Below are 18,914 nucleotides of genomic sequence, written 5' to 3' on the forward strand. Positions count from 1 at the left end.
GCACTATCAAGGAGCCTCCTTGGGAGGTGGAGTGGCTCCAAAGTGACCAGAAGGGTTATGCCAACCCATACCACGCGCCGGCCGGTAGGGCCAATGCCTGGGGCCAAGGAGAGGTCAGGGTGGCTGGCAGGCCCAGCCCGAGGCATGTGGGCTGCTCAACAGAAGGGCATTGTGGAGTCCCGCAGGGAGAGCCGGCCATGCCCAGGCAGCCCGCACCAAGCTGGGGACAGGGGGGGAAGGAGGCTCCTTGGGACAGTGGCTGGATTGTTCCCACCAAGGAATCGATCCGCCTGGCGCTGACCCAAGTCACCAGAAAGAGAGAAACATAAATTGCAGGCCTCGAGGGGGAGAATACCACCTGCAGATGGGCAAGAAGGTGTCCTGGCACCTGACCCAGCTACCTGACCAGACCCCTTCCCGGCCCAGGCCCAGGCCGAATGCCCAAGTGCCCAGAGTCCTGGGGAAGTTTTGGAGCTTCCTGTGAAGACAGGTCCGCTTCTAGGCCTGAGCTCTCTCCCCTGAGCATCAGTGCAAGTGCAACCTGGGACATACGGGTAGGCCTGAGTGCCTGGAAGAGAACTTTCTCAATTACGCACACCCATCTGGATCTACTTGGTGATCGGGAGGTACTCAGGGCGCACGCCGTCGTTTCCGGGTCGGGCCGTGACGAGCTCCTTGGCACATCCGGTGTCTGAGTCTATCTGCCTCATATCTTGGGCCCACCCAAGGCAAGGTGAGGTGAGGTATTATTTCTTCGCCTTCTGTTCAGAAGCCGTTCAATGAGAAGGCCCTGAGGTTCGCAGGAAGGTCGGTGCCAACTCACTGACGGGCTCTTGTAATACGAATGCCAACAGGCCCCAGCTGGGTTACTGATGGTTACCCGGGGTTACTGGGTTTCCCTGAGTTACCGATGCTGCATCCTTTTATCTTGCGACGACTTTGTGGCGTCGGTGTTATTATCCCCATTTAACAAATGAGCGAACTGAGGCTCAGGGAGGTTAAGTGAACTCCTTAAGGTTTTGCTTGTGAAGTTAGAGCGGTATTTGAACCCAGGTCTCTCTGACTCTGGAGGTCATAACCACTAGGGTCACCTGCCCTCAGCGAGATGAATAGGTTAACCAGACCTATACCAGGGTCTAGTTGAGCATATTGTCCTAATGTGAGGAACTGTCCTGAACCCGGGCTTCTGAGATTCCTCCATTTAATTTACAAGGGTTTTTTTTTAATGTTTATTGATTTGTGAGAGAGAGACAGAGTGTGAGCAGGGGAGGGTCAGAGAGAGAGAGAGAGAGAGAGAGAGAGAGAGGGAGGGAGACACAGAATCTGAAGCAGGGTCCAGGCTCTGAGCTGTCAGCACAGAGCCCGACGTGGGGCTCGAACTCACGAACCCTGAGATCATGACCTGAGCCGAAGTCAGATGCTCAACCAACTGAGCCACCCAGGTGCCCCTTAATTTACACGTTTTAATCAAGCACCCTATTTGTACCAGGACTGTCCCGGTGACACGTTCTAACCCATGGCTGACTGGTCATTAATCATTACCATTGTTATTGACGATGAGTATTAAGCTGAGCCTGATTCTGCCCTTCCAGCTCTGCAGGGCATAAAGAAACTCCTTCTGGAAGCTCTGCATAGGGTCCTACCTCCATGCCTTTGGCAATGCAAGTATCTCCTCTCCTCGCCACACCCCACCTCTGCCACCCTAAAGGGCCTCTCAAAGTCTCCCTTCCTCTGCTCGCATGCTTCCTGCCCTGCCTCCCTTCCCCTACCCTCCCTACCCCAGTAACTGCCGGGATCTCTCTCCTGTGGCTCACTTATGACGCTTCCCACACCCGCGTTACCTTCTCGTTGGCTGAGCACCGTGCGTAGACCGAGAGAGATGCTACATCCCGACCATTTCTATCCTTCCCCAGAGGTCCTTGCCCATGCTGGCAACACAGTTGTAATTCAGTACGTGTGCTCTGGCCTGAAAAATCTATAGGGCATGGCGCGGAAGCCATTGGTTCATTTGGTAGATATTTATTCAACATGAGCATGTGCCACATTGGCTTTGTGCCCAGCCAGGCCTGTCTCTGCCCCCAGGTGGCAGTCTCTCAGGGCCGACAACTAGCCCCCAAGATCGTACTCCCTCAGAGAGTCTGTGATGGGCAAGGAGGGGGGGCTGCAGACGCTCCACACAGAGCCCCTGCCTTGGTCTCTGGGGGATCTGGGCATAATTCCCAGAAGGGACACACATCCGGGCCTGGAAGGAAAGGAACAACCATTCCCAGTGGAGGGAAGAGCCACGAGAAGGTACAGCCGGAGACCACGAGTGGTTCTTCATGCCAACGTGACTTCTGTTCCGCAGACAGGAATTCGGGGTGCAAATGGGCACGGCGACGTTTTGTTTATTAAGGGGGAAGGGAGATTGGGGTTCAGAATTACACATGAATTTGTGTCCCAGCTTGGCCACTTGCTGGCTGTGTGGCCTCGGAGAAGCCATTTCCCTATCCTGAGACTCGGGTTCCTTATCTGTAACTCAGGGACGTAATGTCCTTCCTCCACGCCGCTAGCTGCTCAGCCATTATCTGCTGTCATTTTGTGTATACCATGGCGGGGAGGGCAGGCTCATTTCATAGGCGAGGAAGCCGGAAGCCAGAGAGGTCGTCTGGTTCCATGCCACATGGCGAGCGGGCCACAGTGCTGGGACATCGAGCGGGCCATGGCCCTTGTGGTGGCGTTTTCTGCTTGTGCTTTTCTCCCTAAGTCTAGAGGACTAGTTACTGTTCCATCTCGCCCCCTGCCCCAGTGACACTGCCCCCTGGTGGGGGCGGGGACCTGACGTCGGCCCTTCTCCCTCCAGACCCTTTCTTCGGCCAGCGTTACATCCACATCCTGGGCCGACGGAAGCTCTACCACGTGGTCAAGTACACGGGCGGCTCCGCAGAGCTGCTGTTCTTTGTGGAAGGCCTGCGTTTTCCCGACGAGGGCTTCCCGGGCCTGGTGTCCATCCACGTCAGCCTGCTGGAGTACATGGCCGAGGTGAGGGCTCCAGGCCTCCAGCATGAAGGGCTGCCTCCGGGGACCAGGTGGAGTCCTTCCAGAGGGTCCGTCTCGGGGCCCCCACTCATTCCGCTGCCCTCCAAGCCTGGAGCACCCCAAGCTTGGAGACCTAGATGCCCCCCCCCACCCCCGCCAGCCACACGTGTCTGCGAGGGGCCTCGGAGCCGTGCGCTGGGGACCCTCCGGCTTGCCGCACCGACTCCCCAGGATTCCCTGTGCGTGACATTTCTGACATCCCCCACGTCTGTCCCCTGGTCTGCCCGCCCCCCTGCAGTAGCGTGGGCCTGGTTCCGAGGCGCAGATCCCTCCTGGTTAGCGCAGGGAGCAAACTGGGCCACACACGTGAGGTTTATCGACTACTCGTATGCCCCGCTTTTCTCTCCCCTCACCCGACTGTGGGTTACACCAACTCTGACCCACAGGCTGAACCCCAAATCCCAGCCCCAGGTCACACCCCCACCCTATGGCCACATACGTCACCCATCTTTGTTCTTGGTTTTGGGAAACCGGACGAGAAGGAGGGCACCTGCCCCTCGGGAGGAGAAGCGACCCTCACTTAGATGTATCCTGCTGACAAGGGTCTTAGGCCCAGACTCCCACCTCTCGGGCCCAGCCCGCTTTACTCAGATACAGGGAGGGACCTGGCTCTCGTGCCCACTGTCAGGTCCAGACCACTTCGGGCCAGGACACAATGGGCTCTGTAGAAGGTGAGGCTGGGGTCTAGCTCAGACTCCTGAGAACAGGCTCCAGAGTCAGACTGCCCGGCTTCGAGCCCTTGAGACACGGGGCGGGTGAATTTGCCCCCGGGCCTTCGTTTCCCCGTCTATGAAACAAGCGGCAAAAGTTTCTCCTTCTGGAGCCGTTGCGAGCATCCAAACTTGTAGGAACGCATTCCTCAGAATCCCTCAGGTCCCTCAGAAGAAGAAAGGCAGGAAAGGTGACGCTAACCGGACGAGGTAAGGAGAAGGCTTCTGTTCCCGCCTGTGCCTGGAGTAGCCTGACCATCGGGGTCTCAGACCGGCCCCCCCAGTGGAAACCAGCAGAGATTGAAAAAGCAGACCCAGGCAGGAAAGGCCAGCGAGGCCCATAGTCCCGTCCGCTCCCGCCTTCTCTGCCAAGGGCAGGCGCCGTTTCCTGTAGGTGTTCAAAGCCAAGTACACAAAGGAACCCTGGAGTTCGCTTGTTTTCGCTCAGGTTCCAGGCAAGCCTTCTGAACATTTCCTGAAAGAACAACCTGGACGTTGCAAAATTCCCCCCAAACATTTGAAACGTTCACCTGTAGAAAAGGGCAAGGTGCCCAGAGCAGAAGCAGAAGGCGGGGGGGGGCTGGCTCGGCCGTCCCGTGGGCCAATTTCAGGAAGTGGACTTCGATGGGGCAAGATCTGATAGTGGTTGTGTATGGCTGCAGCAGCCTGACCGCCTGGGCTCAAATCCAGGCTTTACCCCTTGCTGATCGCGTGCCCGTGGGCAGCTGCATAACAAGCCTGTGACTAGAGGTCTGTGACTCAGTTTCCCCACCTGCAAAGCAAGGGGTTATGATAGTATCTACCCCCTGGGGTTGCCGTGGGGCAGAAAGGAGATGGCACATGTGACGCTACCCCAGGGCCCGGCACGCGGCGCGTGTTCAACAAATGTAGGCTGGTGGTCGATTCCACCCGCTCTACGAGGCAGGCCTGAAACGCACCCTGACCAGACTCCGTGATCCCCTCCTTTGTCCCGTGCCCAGGAGATTCCCCTGACACCTATCTTCACGGACACCGTGGTGTTCCGGATTGCTCCGTGGATCATGACCCCCAACATCCTGCCTCCCTTGTCGGTGTTCGTGTGCTGGTAAGCAAGCAAGCGGCTAACGCTGGGGCTTTGGGGGCAGACAGATCTGAGTTCAGATCCTGGCTCTGTCATTTACCGCCCGTGTGACCTTGGGCGACCCGCGGGGCCTCTCTGTGCCTCCGTTTCTCTGAAATGCTGACATCACACAGTCACCGTGGGCATAAAAGAAGCAGGCAAAGTATTAATCCAAGGTCTTGGTACAGTTTGTGCTTCAAATACGATAGCCATCATTTCTTTTCTCATTCTCGCCCGTGTCATCTGGTTGGGAACCTCCCGTGGGTGTTCAGCTCATCTTAGGCAGCATTTTTTTTTTTTTTTCGAGCATCTATTATGTGCTAGGCACCTGCAGCAAAGGAGAGGCAAGGAAAAGCAGGGCCTGCATGGGTGCCGGTCAAGCCCAATGGGACCCTGAGGCCCCGGGCCCATCCCCTGCCTCTAAGCTAGACACAGCTTTTCTTTGGAAATCTGGGAAGGTGGGGGCAAGAGTCCCCTTTCTCGTGACCTTGGCAAACGCCGCGACTAGAGCAATTCGCTTGGCCTTGGCTCCACCTTTGCAAAGGTCACTATGAACGCATTTGTGGCCTCACCTGCCCAGCACAGCCCGGAGGTGCCAGCTGCTTGTTGCCACCTCGGTTGGACTGGCCCTTGTCCCTCCTCACCCTTCCTCCTGGCCTCCCTCTCTTCCCCCAACTTCTCAGCATGAAGGACAATTACTTGTTCCTGAAAGAGGTGAAGAACCTGGTTGAGAAAACCAACTGTGAACTAAAGGTCTGCTTCCAGTATGTGAATCGAGGCGACCGCTGGATCCAGGTGAGGAACCCCGGGCTGGGAGGGACGTGGGCATGGCTACGCAGGGAGAGTTGGCTTCATGTCAGGGCCCTGGCACCCAGCAGGTCCATGTATGAGAATTCTGCCGTCAACTCATACGTGCACATGTGCACAGAGATATAAATGTATAAGGCAGTTCACTGCAGCATTGCTCCTTATAGCAGCAAAAGACTGTAAAACAACCTAAATGTTTATCCACCGGCGACTGGGATATGGCATGATGGGCTAGCCTTACTGTGGAGTACTATACAGCAGCTAAAAAGAAGCCAACCTATATATACAGAATGCACTTCAAACAAAGATGTTACTTGCAAGAAAATGTACATAGGATGTTATTGATTATGTTTTAAGAAGTGGGGTTGATATGAGTACAAACGTGCTTGGAGCATGCAGAGACTGTTTGAAGAAGGCTATGTAAGAAACCACTGCCGTTGTTTGCTAATGAAAAGAACTGGGGAGGCTGGCTTGCCTGACAGCTCTCCTTGGTGTCCCCACAGGATGAAGTTGAGTTTGGCTACATAGAGGCCCCCCATAAAGGCTTCCCCGTGGTACTGGACTCCCCCCGAGATGGATACCTGAAGGACTTCCCAATGAAGCAGCTTCTGGTGAGATGCTGAGGGCCACCTTGGGGTGAGGGGTAGGGGAAACAATCCTGAGGACTCGTACAGCACAGAAAGGTCAGGAGACATTGGGCATCCTTGACAAATTAGACTGTGGCCCAGCACCTCCATCTTCTCCCCTGCAGAATGGGTCAGTTGGGATAGTGACCTCCAAGGTCCTTTCCTTGGAGAATTTTCTCATAGGAAAGTGCGACACTACCCCAGGGCCTGACACACCCCAAGTGCTCGATAAATGTTCTATTGTTATCACTTGCACCCACTTGGGAAGGCAGGAGTGAAAAGCACCCTGACGTGACTTTTTTGATCCCCTGGCTAAAAAGTTTTCTCGTAGGAGAGTTATCTCACAGGAAATGGGAGCTGTGGGAAAGAGGCGGGGCAAGAACCCTAACTCCTGCCCCTGCCCCACCCCCCACTTGCAGAAAAATAAGTTCCAAAGAGGAAAATTATAGTGAAGCCATTGTCGAAAATCGTGGTTCCAACTTCAAAGCTCATTGAAGCTGTGGTTTTTTAGCTTATGTGTGTTTTGTTGTTGTTGTTTTGTTTTTGTTTAGAGAGAGAGAGCAGGGGAGGGGCAGAGAGAGAGAGAGAGGGAGAGAGAGAGACAGAGAGAATCTCAAGCAGGCTCCACACCCAATGCAGATCCCAACACAGGGCTCAATCCTACAATCCTGGGATCGTGACCTGAGCTGAAATCAACCAGCTGAGCCATCCAGGTGCCCCAGTGTATGTGTTTCTTTAAAGCAATCCGATCCCCTGATTCTAGAGGCCATTACCACCCCACTTATGCCCTGAACCACTGGCACAATAAGGGCAGAACCGAAACCTGTCTCCTTTGTCCTCACCTTCCACCCTGAACAGGCAGGGGATGCTTGGATGGAGCAAGAGGCAGAGACGGGGATAGGTCAGGGGGCTTTCCCAAGGTCACATGCGTGGCAACCTCTCCTGGAGTCCCGAGAGGGCCACAGGGTCACACCTACTTCTTGAGAACCTTCCCTAACCTGGGGCCCTTGCCACGGTGAGATGGTAGAGACTGGCCTCGCGTCTTACCCTCCTCAAGCCTCAGTTTGCGCCTCTGTAAATGGGCATAGAAACCGTATTGTTGTGAGGACTGAAGGCACATCTGGGGTATCCTGCCGCACCTCATACGATGGTCATTATTAGCCATCATTATGGCTATCAGTCCACAGTCCTAGACATCGTCCTCGGTGAGGACCGTCCACTTCTTCCCACACTGTGAGGGGTAGAATCAAACTGGCCACCAGCAACGGTGGCCGCAGGCATGAGAACCGAGGCCTCCCAGCTCCTGCTCCCACACTCTTCCCAGGTCACCACCTGCCTTCTTTGTTCCAGGCTGGCCTGGTTCCAAGGCCCCGGGCTGCGTTGTTCCCGGAGGCCTGGGCCAAGCCCGGCTTTGTGCTGCCATGAAACCCAGCTGCTCCAGCTCCCGGCAAATCACACCTTGCCATCTGGGGCTCCCAGGCGAGAAAGCGCTAAGCTGCAGCCATCCACCCCACTGGGCACGGCTGTCCCTTGAGCCCTCGGCTGGGCCGGGGTAAGCCACATCTTCCCACCCCCACGGTATTGTTTTCTTTTCAAACAAGAATTTTTGTCAGGCAAGCTTCGTCCCGGCCCCAAGGCAAGTCTCCAAGCAAGGCCCCTACTTTTTCACCAAAAAGTCAGGGCAGGAGCCTTAAAATTCAAGAGTCACTAGGGCTATATTATGTGTCAACTCCAGTTTGTTGGAGCTCTGTGCTAAGAAGGACTCAGAGGCTGCCTCTGGGCTCAGTGAACAAATACGGTTGGCTGGGAATGGGTGGGATGGTCTATATGTTGCGTGTCCGTCATTTCCCGCATGTATCGGTCAGCTTTTCTCAGTAAGGCTGCAGTAACAAACAACTCCCAAATCTCAATGGCTAACGACTAACGGTCCATGTATTGCTTGAACTCGGCAGTGACTGTTGGCTGGTCACCTGCAGTCCGGCTTCCGCACACCTTCCGCCTTCTAGAGCCCCAGCTGCAGGAGCAGCCCCCAGCCTGGGAAATGCCATTCTCCTAGCACAAGGAGAAGAGAAAGAGTTGGCCGGCACACGCGGTGGATCTCACGGCTTCTGCTCTGCCCTGGCACGCATACTTCTGCTCACGTGCCAGTGGCCAAAGCAAGTCACATGACCAAGTCCAACACTAGGCGGGGAATTCTATTCCTTCCACGGGGAGCTACCCACATACCAGCCACGGCTCAGGATGCAAAGTCTTCTCACTGGGAAAAGGGTAGCAAGTTGCTGGGAACAACGGTACAATCTACCACCCTCTCTCTCCGGTGTCTAATTGGATGCCTCTTTTTTATAGCTTGGGAAACCGAGGGTCAGATAAATGAAGCAATGAGCGGGGATTTCAACAGCACAAAATGAGAACTAACTCTGAAGTCACCGATATGTCTCTGTGTCTGAGAAGAAGAGGCACATGCAGAGACCCAGGGCACACACACACTAATACACACTTGTATACCGTCAGGCACGCCCACCCTTACACCAGCGCGCTCACGAACTCAGCCTCCCCGTGCCCAGCCCCCGCTCTTTGGCGGGAATAAGAAGACCGTGGGCAGGGCTCTAGACGCTAAGTGTCAGATTAAAGGTGGTGAAAGAGTAGTCATCAGATGGTGGCTGAGAGGGGGCTGAGGACCTCGGGCTCCAGGAGACTAATGATGGGTGTGTGCCCCGTGCCCAGGGCCCAGATTTCGGCTACGTGACCCGGGAGCCCCTCTATGAGCCTGTTACCAGCCTCGATTCCTTTGGGAACCTGGAGGTCAGTCCACCAGTGACTGTCAACGGCAAGACATACCCCCTGGGCCGGATCCTCATCGGAAGCAGCTTTCCTCTGTAAGAGAAGCCAGGGCGGGGCTGGGGGGAGCGGGGGTGGAGGAGTTATTCTTTCTCTTTAGGAGTGGCCTGGGCTGCTCACGCGTGGAGTGATGGGCTGGGAGAACGAACCCCTTCCACAACTCTGAAAAGATGCAGACACGCTTGGAAATGAAACCAAGTTGGCCTTTGTATCTTAGCATGACTTAGGATCTAATATAAAACTAAATACAGAGCTCATCCCCAAATGGGAGGGTGTGTAGTGAGACTATAAACCAGGTAGGGAAGGGACAAAGGAGTCCGTAGAAGGTAATTGACAGAGAATGAGCGGGAGAGTGCCAATAAGTCCTTGGGGGTGCCCACACATAAAAGAGGGCTGTGAAGACGTGGCCCTACCCCAAAGCACCAGCCCTGGCTCCCTGGCCTGTCCATAACACCATCACTCCCTCCCCAGGTGACCCACTTGCCAGTGAAAAGGCAGATTCTTTCTTGATCAGGACAGTCAGTGGGAAGAGCGATTGGTCTTCATTTCACAATGAAGAATTATTGGCCCTCATTTCACAAAAGGGCTGCCAGGAACCTGCCTATATGGGACCAGCCAGGATTTGGCCACCAAGTCCCTCTGAGCCACACAGGATGCTCTACCTTCTGGGAGGAGGCCACTGGCCAGGAAGTGACCATTGGTCTAGCTTCTTGCCACCCTCCACTCCATAGTCACTCATCCATTCAGCAGGTATTTTCCAAGTAGCAGCCAAGTGCCAAGCCCTGTGCCAGTCATGGTGTTCTAAACATGAAGCCCAGCCCCGCCTTCAGGGAGACAGTGGAGATCACAGACACGAAACAGCAGGGGCAGAGGAGGGACATATACAGTGATAGACAGAAGCACAGGGAGCCAGGGGAACCCAAAGATAGGTCCCCCTCGGGGAGTTCAGGGAGGGCTCCTTAGAGACAAATACTTCTTGAGGGCCTCCTCTTCCGGGCACTGTTCTAGGCTGTAGGGATACAACAGTGAGCCAAATAGACAAAGCCCAGTCCTTGGGAAATTTTCAGCTAGGGTAGGAGGAGTACAGAAAATAAATAGCTTCTGTGGGTTTAAGGAAATGACTTGGGAATTGAGGCTTGAGGGAGAAGGGAACAGCCATGGGAAGATCGGAGAGAAAGAGCATTTCAAATAGAAGGAACAGCAAAAGCAAAGCCTTGGGGGATAGCGAGCAGAGCTAGTAGAGCAAGGAGAAAGGGAGGGAACGGAGGTAGCAGACCCGGGCAGCGGCCAGATCAGAGAGGAATTTTGGCCACTGCAAAGGCCTGGAGTCATAGTCTCAGGGTACTGGGGACATCGAAGCCCTCAGAGAGTCTAACAAGAAGCGCTTCCTGGAGGAGGTGTTGCTTAAACTGATTAAAGATCGAAGATCAGTAGAAGTTAATGTAACAAAGAGGCACATGGGCTAGGGCAGGTTTCGAACTGTGCCTGTGCCCTAGCCCCCTCCAGCAGTCCAGGCAGGACCCCTGAGCACAGAAGCTGGCCTCTTTCTACCCCGTGACACCCTCAGGAACTGAAGGGGCTGAAGGCTGGGCTCCGTGCCATCCATTCATACAGGCCACGGCCTCCTTCTTTGCCTCTGGGCACAAACGCCTTCCTGTGCCTGCCCCAGGATCTCTCAGCCCTGAGCCTCAGGCTCCTTCCCGTGACTTTGGCTGATGCCGCCCGCCCTCGATACAGACTAGGTTCCAGAGGCTGAACTCCTGCAGGCCCTCTGGTGAGGCAGGCACAGCGGGAAATCCCCTGAAGAGCTGCCTCGTCCCCACCCCTACCCCAGGTCCGGTGGTCGGAGGATGACCAAGGTGGTGCGGGACTTCCTACAAGCCCAACAGGTGCAGGCACCCGTGGAGCTCTACTCAGACTGGCTGACCGTGGGCCACGTCGATGAGTTCATGACCTTCGTCCCCATCCCAGGCACAAAGGTGAGCTGGCCGCTGAGGCCTGAGTGAGTAGGATAGAGGAGAACTCACGTGCTACCAGCTCTCGTCAGCAGAGGGCAGGATCTAGAGGTAGTGGACCGCAGAGAGGAAGAAGGAAGTAGGCTCAAGTTGGTTTGCACGTTGTCGCTGTGGCAGGGTCAATTTTTAACCCGATATACCAAAATATTAGCATTTCAACGTGCCATCAATCTAAAAATTATTAATGAGAGATTTTACATTTTTTTATTCATACCAAGTCTTCAGAATCTGGTGTGTACTTTACCCGGAACAGCACGTCTCGATTCAGACTAGCCACACAGTTCAAGTGTCCAATGATCACAGGGCTAGGGGCTACTGTAATGCTCTGGAGAGCTGTGGGGTGTGGGCCTGGGGCTCTTTTGTTTTCTGAAGGGAAAGGAATGGCTGCAGTGGCATACCCTGGGAATGTTATACAAGTGGCCCGGCCTCTTGGCCACGTGGAGAAGCTCTTCCATTCTGCCCGAAGCCACTTTGGACTCTGAGCTTGGACTCCATGGCATTGGGGAGAAAACCCTGCCAGGCCGTCTGTGCCACTTGGCACGGGGAGGCTTGAGACAAGAGGCAGACAGGGCTCCGAGTCCCTGGTGGGGGGCTCCCTCGTGCTCCTCGGCCACTTCCCTTCTGTGGACACCGTCCCTCTGGATGTTCTCTCACAGCAATTCCGGCTGCTCATGGCCAGTACCTCGGCCTGCTACAAGCTCTTCCGAGAGAAGCAGAGGGAGGGCCACGGGGAGGCCATCATGTTCAAAGGTGAGTGCCCACGGGCCCTTGGCGGGGAGTGGGGAGCTGAGCCCCCCAGAGAGACGCCCAGGAGGAGGGGGCAGAGCACTTTGCCCCTGAGCATCCGGCTCCAGTTTCTGGGGGTCCCGACGGCTCCGGGCTGTGAGGTCACCATGGTGGGAAGCAGCCCCGGCCTCTTGTGACCTTCGCCACGGTCAGCTGGACCATCGAGCTGCCCGCTGCTCCCTATTATCAGCATACACATTTAAAGTGGACACTTTAAGTGGCACCAGACCCCAAAAAGAGCTAACTGACCTGTGATCTGGATTTGAGGAGCTTGAAAGGGAGATAGAGAAAAATATACGTAATGCAGTTGGGGACAGGAAGAAAAGTGGGAACAGCCTGACATGATCTACAGCCAGACATCGTTACTGTCAGTCCCAGAGTGAGAAATTATCTGCTTAATTTAGGCATGCACTTAACTGGGACAGATGCAGACGGAGACTAGGTGTGCTCTTGAATTAATTATGGAAAGAGGGAAAGCTGATCGGCTGGAGACGGCGAGCCAGGTTACAGAGGGCGTAACAATTTCTTACACGTTTTTCTTAAATTACTTTTTGTCACTTTTCAGGTTGGTATCTCCAGTCTGCCTACTCCCAAAAGTCTGCGTTCCTAAGGCTCATTGATACTTACGTACATCACTGCCCTCCGTATCCAAAGGCAGTGTTCTTGATAGTGACTAGGGGCCAGAATAGACAAAGCCAATTTAAGACCACTGTCCTGTTTTTATTCCCAACCGATGGGGAGTTGTTTTTCTTGGACTGGCCAGCATGAGTCTGGATTTCCTGGAGGCTTCTTTATATAGTAAAAACACCCCCAAAACTACCCATAGGCTATAGGAGCCATTATCTTTATACGGACAGGTCCAAGCGGCACTGTGGAGGCAGCACAGGTGCAGGGTGTGACAGCCCCAATCTCTTTGCCAGTGACAGGCTGCAAGATTGGGAAGTGCGATGGACCAGCCAACTCTTCCCAGATCAGGCACAAAAAAAAAAAAAGAAGAAGAATTAATAGCTTAGGTTCTAGAATCAGACTGCCTGGTCTGCATACAGGGTCTACCAAAGCTAAAAGACCTTGGACAAGTCATTTAGCTTCTCTCTGCCTCAGTTTCTTCATCTTTCATGCGAACAGCTACCTCCTAGGAATATAGGAAAGATTCCTGAGTTGATCCATGTAAAACAGCTAGAAGAGTGCTCAGCGAGCATTAGGCAGGACTAATCAGACCGAAAGCCGTGCGTGGAATAGGAGGCAGGTGCAGGCACACATCAGGGCAGGGGCCAAGCATGAGGCAGCTCTAGAAAACAGCAAGGGCGACCTCTGGGCCTCCTGCTTTTGCCACACTCACCCTGGGCAGCTGCTGGTCCTTAGAAGCAGGCTGCGGCGGGGGGAGACCCGGGTACCAACCTGTACCACTCCACCCTCTGGCCAGAGAGAAAGCAACCCACCCCTTCCTTGGCCCAAGCAACATGGCCCGTCCTGGAGAAGGAAGTGTGTGTGCTGCCCTCCCCTGCCCTGGGGTTACCTTCCTGGGTCCCTGCCTGTCCCCGGCCCCATCTCCTCCCTCCCAGCAGTTAGCCCAATAGCTGGGAGCAGGGGGGCGGGGGGGCTGACAGAGGGGAGCACCCAGGCTGGGAACCTGAGGCTCGACTGTCCCCTGGGACCTCTGACCTCCACAGGCTTGGGCGGGATGAGCAGCAAGCGAATCACCATCAACAAGATTCTGTCCAGCGAGAGTCTCGTGCAAGAGAACCAGTACTTCCAGGTGAGGCCGGAGCAGGGGGCCCTGGGAGGGATGGGGTTGTGCCCAATGACGCCTCTCACGTCCTCAGGGCTTCCACAGGGAACGACCGAGGGTTCAGGGTCCAAGACAGAGGGAAGGGCCTCGATGAGCCTCCAGTCCAGCCTCCCTGCTTTGCTGCTGTGCTAAAGCTGGGAGCTAAATGGAGGGACAAAGGCAGGCTGTGGTGGCCCGCGGAGGCCAGGAGCAGGCAGGAGACCTGGGAAGGAAGGTGCATCAGGCAGTGCTAAAGAGCCAAGGGTTCTGTAAGGCCCATGACATTGGGGGAGGCTCACGCCTTTAAAATATGATGCAAGCCTCGGACTTGCTTTCTAGGAAATGCGTGTGTAAATATATGCCCTGGACTTTAATTTTTTTTTAGGGGATCAGTGCTCCCTGAAGTTTGCTATGGATGCATCCCCCCTTCTGAGTCCCTGTCTAATTTTACCAAGCGTCGTTCTGTGACCTTCTTCTGTCTTGTTCTCTTTATTCCCACCGTTACTGAGCCCTGGTGGGAGGGGCACTGGAGAGGTGGCGGGGTGCTAGGTAGGTGCTGGAAGTCTCCCTGGAGTGCTGGGGCCCTAGGTGTGATGCTGCAGACAGGAGCAGGGTCGACGCAGATGGCAGGAGTGTCCCCGGACTTGCCTACCCTCCCTTCCCCTTCCCCCCCCCCCCCCCCCCAGCGCTGCCTGGACTGGAACCGTGACATCCTCAAGAAGGAGCTGGGGCTGACAGAGCAGGACATCATCGACCTCCCCGCTCTGTTCAAGATGGATGAGAAACGCCAGGCCAGAGCCTACTTCCCAAATATGGTGAGGCACGCGGGGCCCCAAACCTCGTCAGGGCCAACCAGGGGCAGCCAGAGCCAGAAGGTCCCCTCGGCTAAGTCTGTGGGTCGGGAAGTCCAGGTCCCCGCCCTGGATGAGCTGCTGCGTGGCCTCGCCCATCCACCCCAGGCACCTGTCCTCTCGGGGCGGCGTTCCCTCGTAGGGGTGAGAATGCCCATCCTACAGCTGCCTCACGGGGGTCCCGGAAATCCTTTAACAGATCGGAAAGGGCTTTCCGAATTAAAAAGACCTTTATGGACAGGAGGGATCCTTGTCGTCATGCAGGAGAGTCTTCAATGAGAAGGAGGGAGGTTAGAACACACACACAGATACCTTTCGATGCACACGCAAATACCCACGCGCCCATATGTACACATTTGACCACGTGCGTGTGCGTGTGCATATTCCCACGCGTGCGTGCAGAGGCAGGTTGCCTGGTTTTTCCACTTCAGCTCTGCCACGTAGGAGGTTGCTTCGCCCCATCGGTGCCTCGGTTTCCTCATCCGTAAAGTGGGGATAATCACCACACTCGCATCGTAGGGTAGCTGGGAAGGTTCAGTGAGCTTCGCGCGGGGCGCAGGCGAGTAGTGGGCGCTCACTGAGCGGAGCTGGTGCCTCACCCCCGTGGCAGGTGAACATGATTGTGCTGGACAAGGACCTGGGCATCCCTAAGCCGTTCGGGCCCCAGGTGGAGGAGGTATGCTGCCTGGAGACACACGTGCGCTCCCTGCTGGAGCCCCTGGGCCTCTGCTGCACCTTCGTGGATGACATTTCGGCCTACCACAAGTTTCTGGGCGAAGTCCACTGCGGCACCAACGTCCGCAGGAAGCCCTTCGCCTTCAAGTGGTGGCACATGGTACCCTGATCTCAGGGGGCTGCCGTGTGCGGGTCTCAGCTCACCCATAACCCGTATCGTGGCTGGGCCCGCCCTCGTGGTTCTTTACGATCGCAAGATACCCTTCGGCAGTAACTGTCAGGAAACTTTAGGATTATTACCTGCGGGACGGCACACTTGGGGCCACACAGTGAGGTCACAGGGAGAGAGAGACCACACAGGCCTGGGGTTCTGCTTTTCTTGGGGGGGGGGGGCCGAGGGTGGGGGCTAGGGTTTTGCGGGCTCGCTCCTATTGGTGAGCTTAAAACATAAGAGCTGGAATTTAAAGCACAGGAAGAGGGAAATCCAGGGGCCCAGATGGTCAGCTATAGAAACCAACCAAATCTAAAACAAAGGAGCCTGGGGGAGGAAGAAGCCTGGCTTTTTATCTAGTCCTGTGGCTGGCAATATGCCTATTGCAGATAGCCTTCTCTAAAGTGGCTACCTCAGCAATCAAAGCTTAAGTCAGGCACTTGAGCCACCGAAGAGAAAACCCAACTGTCAGGGCTTACACTACAGGTGCCTTGACAATTCCCTCCTCCCTTCCTTCTCCAGACTCCTTGAACCCCCCAGAGCTTCCCCTTGCCCGGCAGGGACTTGACAAGGATTCTGTCCCACTGGCAGCAAGAGGTGAGGAATCTGGGATATCTGTACCTTGTCATCTCTCAGAAGGGCCCTAGCATCCACCCAAACCACCCTGGTGAGCCTCAACTCTGTCCTTCCTGAAAACAGCCGTGCACTTGGCCAGTGTCTGTATAACCCTGATATGAAAAACAAAAAAGAAAACCAAAACCCTGTACCCAAATCATTCCCCCAAAGACTCCTTAGTCTCTTGTCCAAAATTGAAAGAGGGGAGAAGGGAAGGAGGTTCTGGAGGCTCTGGGATCACCAGTTCTGGTAGCCATGCCCTGAAGGTCAAGTTAGATCCCATGGAAAGGGACCCTGGGCTCCCCCCCACCCCCAGACATACCTTGAACTGCTGACATCATTTCAAATTCAGCTCTCTTGGGGTGTCCAGGTGGCTGCCTCCAATTAGTCATTCCTTCCCTGCCTCGCTCCGATCCCCTTGGCTTTCTCTCTGCCATGTAGACGCCATTGACTAGCTTCCCTATTCCCTGAGGGTCCAATCGTTTACCTTAGAACCTTCCCTGGAAGCGGATTTTATCAGAACAGCCTTCTCCATTTTCAAGATGCTCCTTATACCTCGTCTTTCTGATGGACACAGGCTCCCCCAAGTGCTTGATCCCCCCACACCAGCATCCTTGTGCCCAAGAGTGCAGTGCGTGAAGACACCTGGGCTCCACCATAGCCTTCTGCTGCCTGGTTCTCCAGTCTCTGGGCAATCCCTGACCTCCCTCCTCTCCTGCCTCTACTTCCTATTCCTGACGCCATCCCTCCAGGCAGCTAGACAAGGACTTTTTCACCACCAGCCAAGCTCAGCCCTGCCCCCCCCAGGGTACAGTGAAGGACCCACCTGTCCTCCCCAGATCTTAGACTCAACGGGTAAGGACCTGGCCCGGCCTCCAGCCGAACAGCCAGTTCTGGGCCAGCAGCTGGCCTCAGACGGACCGTCTGTCCCACGGAAGTTCACCAGTGCATTTGCTGAGCAACCACTAATTTGGACATAACTAGATTAATTCCCTGGCTCCAACCAAAAAGACTCAGTTTCAACTAAAAAAAAAAAAAAAAAAAAAAAAAAAGTGTAGGGCCAGCTGATATCAGGAGAATAAGTAAAATATAATTCCACTTTGAGAGTTTAAAAAGAGCCAATTTATAACCAATGAAAAGGTTATACATCCGTCTTCTTGAGAGAACAGGATTTTTCTTCTTGGCTTATGTCATTCATTCTATCAGCAGGCATTTGTTGCAGGCCTACTAAGTGCCCGGCACAGTGCTGGGCTCTGAGGATACAGTGGTTAGCAGCAGATTGCACCTTGTCCTTGCTTCGTGGAGCCAGTCAGGTCTCCAGATGCAATGCCCACATCTAAATGGCCAGCTTTTGCCATCTCAGTGATGCGCTCTTTAGCAATGCCAACCTGCTACATTCAGGAAATGCACAGGGCACAGAACTTCCTGTAAGTCACTATTTTAGATGAAGGTAGAAGGTTCTTTTTCAAACCAGCTTCCTTTCCCATCCAGCTGGGCCGGTACCACCTGACAGATCAGACCTCAGAGCTTTCAGAAGCTATCGTGCCCCCCTGCCTTTTGGGGCCAAAGCCCCAGATATCTGCAACCCCAGAGTGCCTATTTGAAGGAGTTTATCTGGAGACTTAGAGTTTGTCGTGTGTGTGTTTGCGTGTGTGTGTTCGGTTAATGTGGGGTTTGGGGTTTCTTTCATTTTTTTCTAGTCTACCTTAAGGGGAAGTGAACGCCTCCCATGTGGAGACACTGTGTGTTATAGATTTTTCTACAACTTCCCATCGGGAAGTCGGTAATTTCTGATGATTCTGGAGCCCCCAGGACTCAGATACCTATTATCTTGTTTGCCTCCCACCCCGTGTGACTGCCTTCCGCGTGCACGCCTCCCCCACCCCATGGACTCACTGCTCTTCCCCGCCCCCCACTTCCTCTAAATGTAGGCCTAGGATACACTTCTGTGTTGCAAAATTCAGCTAAGTTCCTGTTTCGATCTTTATTTTGAAATATTCTGTGTAAGAGGGAAGGGGGGGGGGTGTTGTGAAGAGGGCAAGAAGCAGGGCACAGTTTCAACTTTCTGGACAAGAGGCCATGATGGAGATCGAAAGATGTTTGGGGAAGAGCCTGAATAAATAGCAATAAAATAAACCATCAGAGGGGAAGTCACGTGTTGGTGTGATGTTCATTGTTGTTTCACGGACACAGCCTGGAGTGAAGCAGTCCACACATGGGCCCTGTCCTGGTGGGCTCAGTTCCTGCTCTTCTGGGCTCAAGGTCAGGGTTCAGCAAGGAAATCTCAAAAGTTTAGAACCCCCTACACATTCAATGCATATGTATTACATGGCCACCACCCAAGGTCAAGACCAATACCCATCGTAAAGTCTGGCTATGTTTTTCTGGTGGTGTTCCCCAGAAGCAGACCCTGAAATGAGTGAGCATTTGGGAACAAATGATTTATTATTTATTAAGTCCGTCCAAGAGAAACCAGGAAGGGGGTGGAGGAAGCAGGATGAGGAAAGGGAAGAAGCCAAAGAGGAATGTGACCTGAGGTGTAGCCTCAGCCTGCTCACGGAAGGAACAGCTCTGGAACATATGTGGCAGCTCAGAGTCATCCCAAGGGGGGGCAGAGTTTTGTACACCTGCACCAGGCAGTCACTGGTGATGGGGACTTTGGCTCTCCGAATGGGCAAGGGGACACCAGTAGCCCATGAGCAATCATCTAAAGGGGATCACAGCTGCAGTGAGCAGCAAAGTCACAGGATCTGGGGAATGGGCTCATAACCAGAAGACGATCTGGCAGGGCACCAACAGTATCCACTGCTGTAGATAATATCATATTCTTATATG

At 54.5% G+C, this 18,914-nt stretch overlaps 1 protein-coding gene across 1 annotated transcript in view; it reads left to right on the forward strand.

The window, feature by feature from the left end:
* The window catches only part of PADI2 (peptidyl arginine deiminase 2), a 43,800-nt gene extending 25,567 nt beyond the window's left edge, over positions 1-18,233 (forward strand). Inside the window, exons 7-16 of the mRNA XM_047870314.1 lie at positions 2,843-3,021; positions 4,769-4,872; positions 5,571-5,682; positions 6,198-6,305; positions 9,045-9,196; positions 10,993-11,137; positions 11,830-11,923; positions 13,630-13,715; positions 14,414-14,542; positions 15,189-18,233. Of these exons, the coding sequence (XP_047726270.1) occupies positions 2,843-3,021; positions 4,769-4,872; positions 5,571-5,682; positions 6,198-6,305; positions 9,045-9,196; positions 10,993-11,137; positions 11,830-11,923; positions 13,630-13,715; positions 14,414-14,542; positions 15,189-15,422 (1,343 nt within the window). The 3' untranslated portion in view covers positions 15,423-18,233. The remainder of the gene's footprint in view (positions 1-2,842; positions 3,022-4,768; positions 4,873-5,570; positions 5,683-6,197; positions 6,306-9,044; positions 9,197-10,992; positions 11,138-11,829; positions 11,924-13,629; positions 13,716-14,413; positions 14,543-15,188) is intronic.
* The last annotated feature ends 681 nt before the right edge of the window (positions 18,234-18,914 follow it).

The sequence above is a fragment of the Prionailurus viverrinus genome, chromosome C1 (genome assembly GCF_022837055.1).
Source record: "Prionailurus viverrinus isolate Anna chromosome C1, UM_Priviv_1.0, whole genome shotgun sequence".
In the NCBI taxonomy this organism is placed as follows: domain Eukaryota; kingdom Metazoa; phylum Chordata; class Mammalia; order Carnivora; family Felidae; genus Prionailurus; species Prionailurus viverrinus.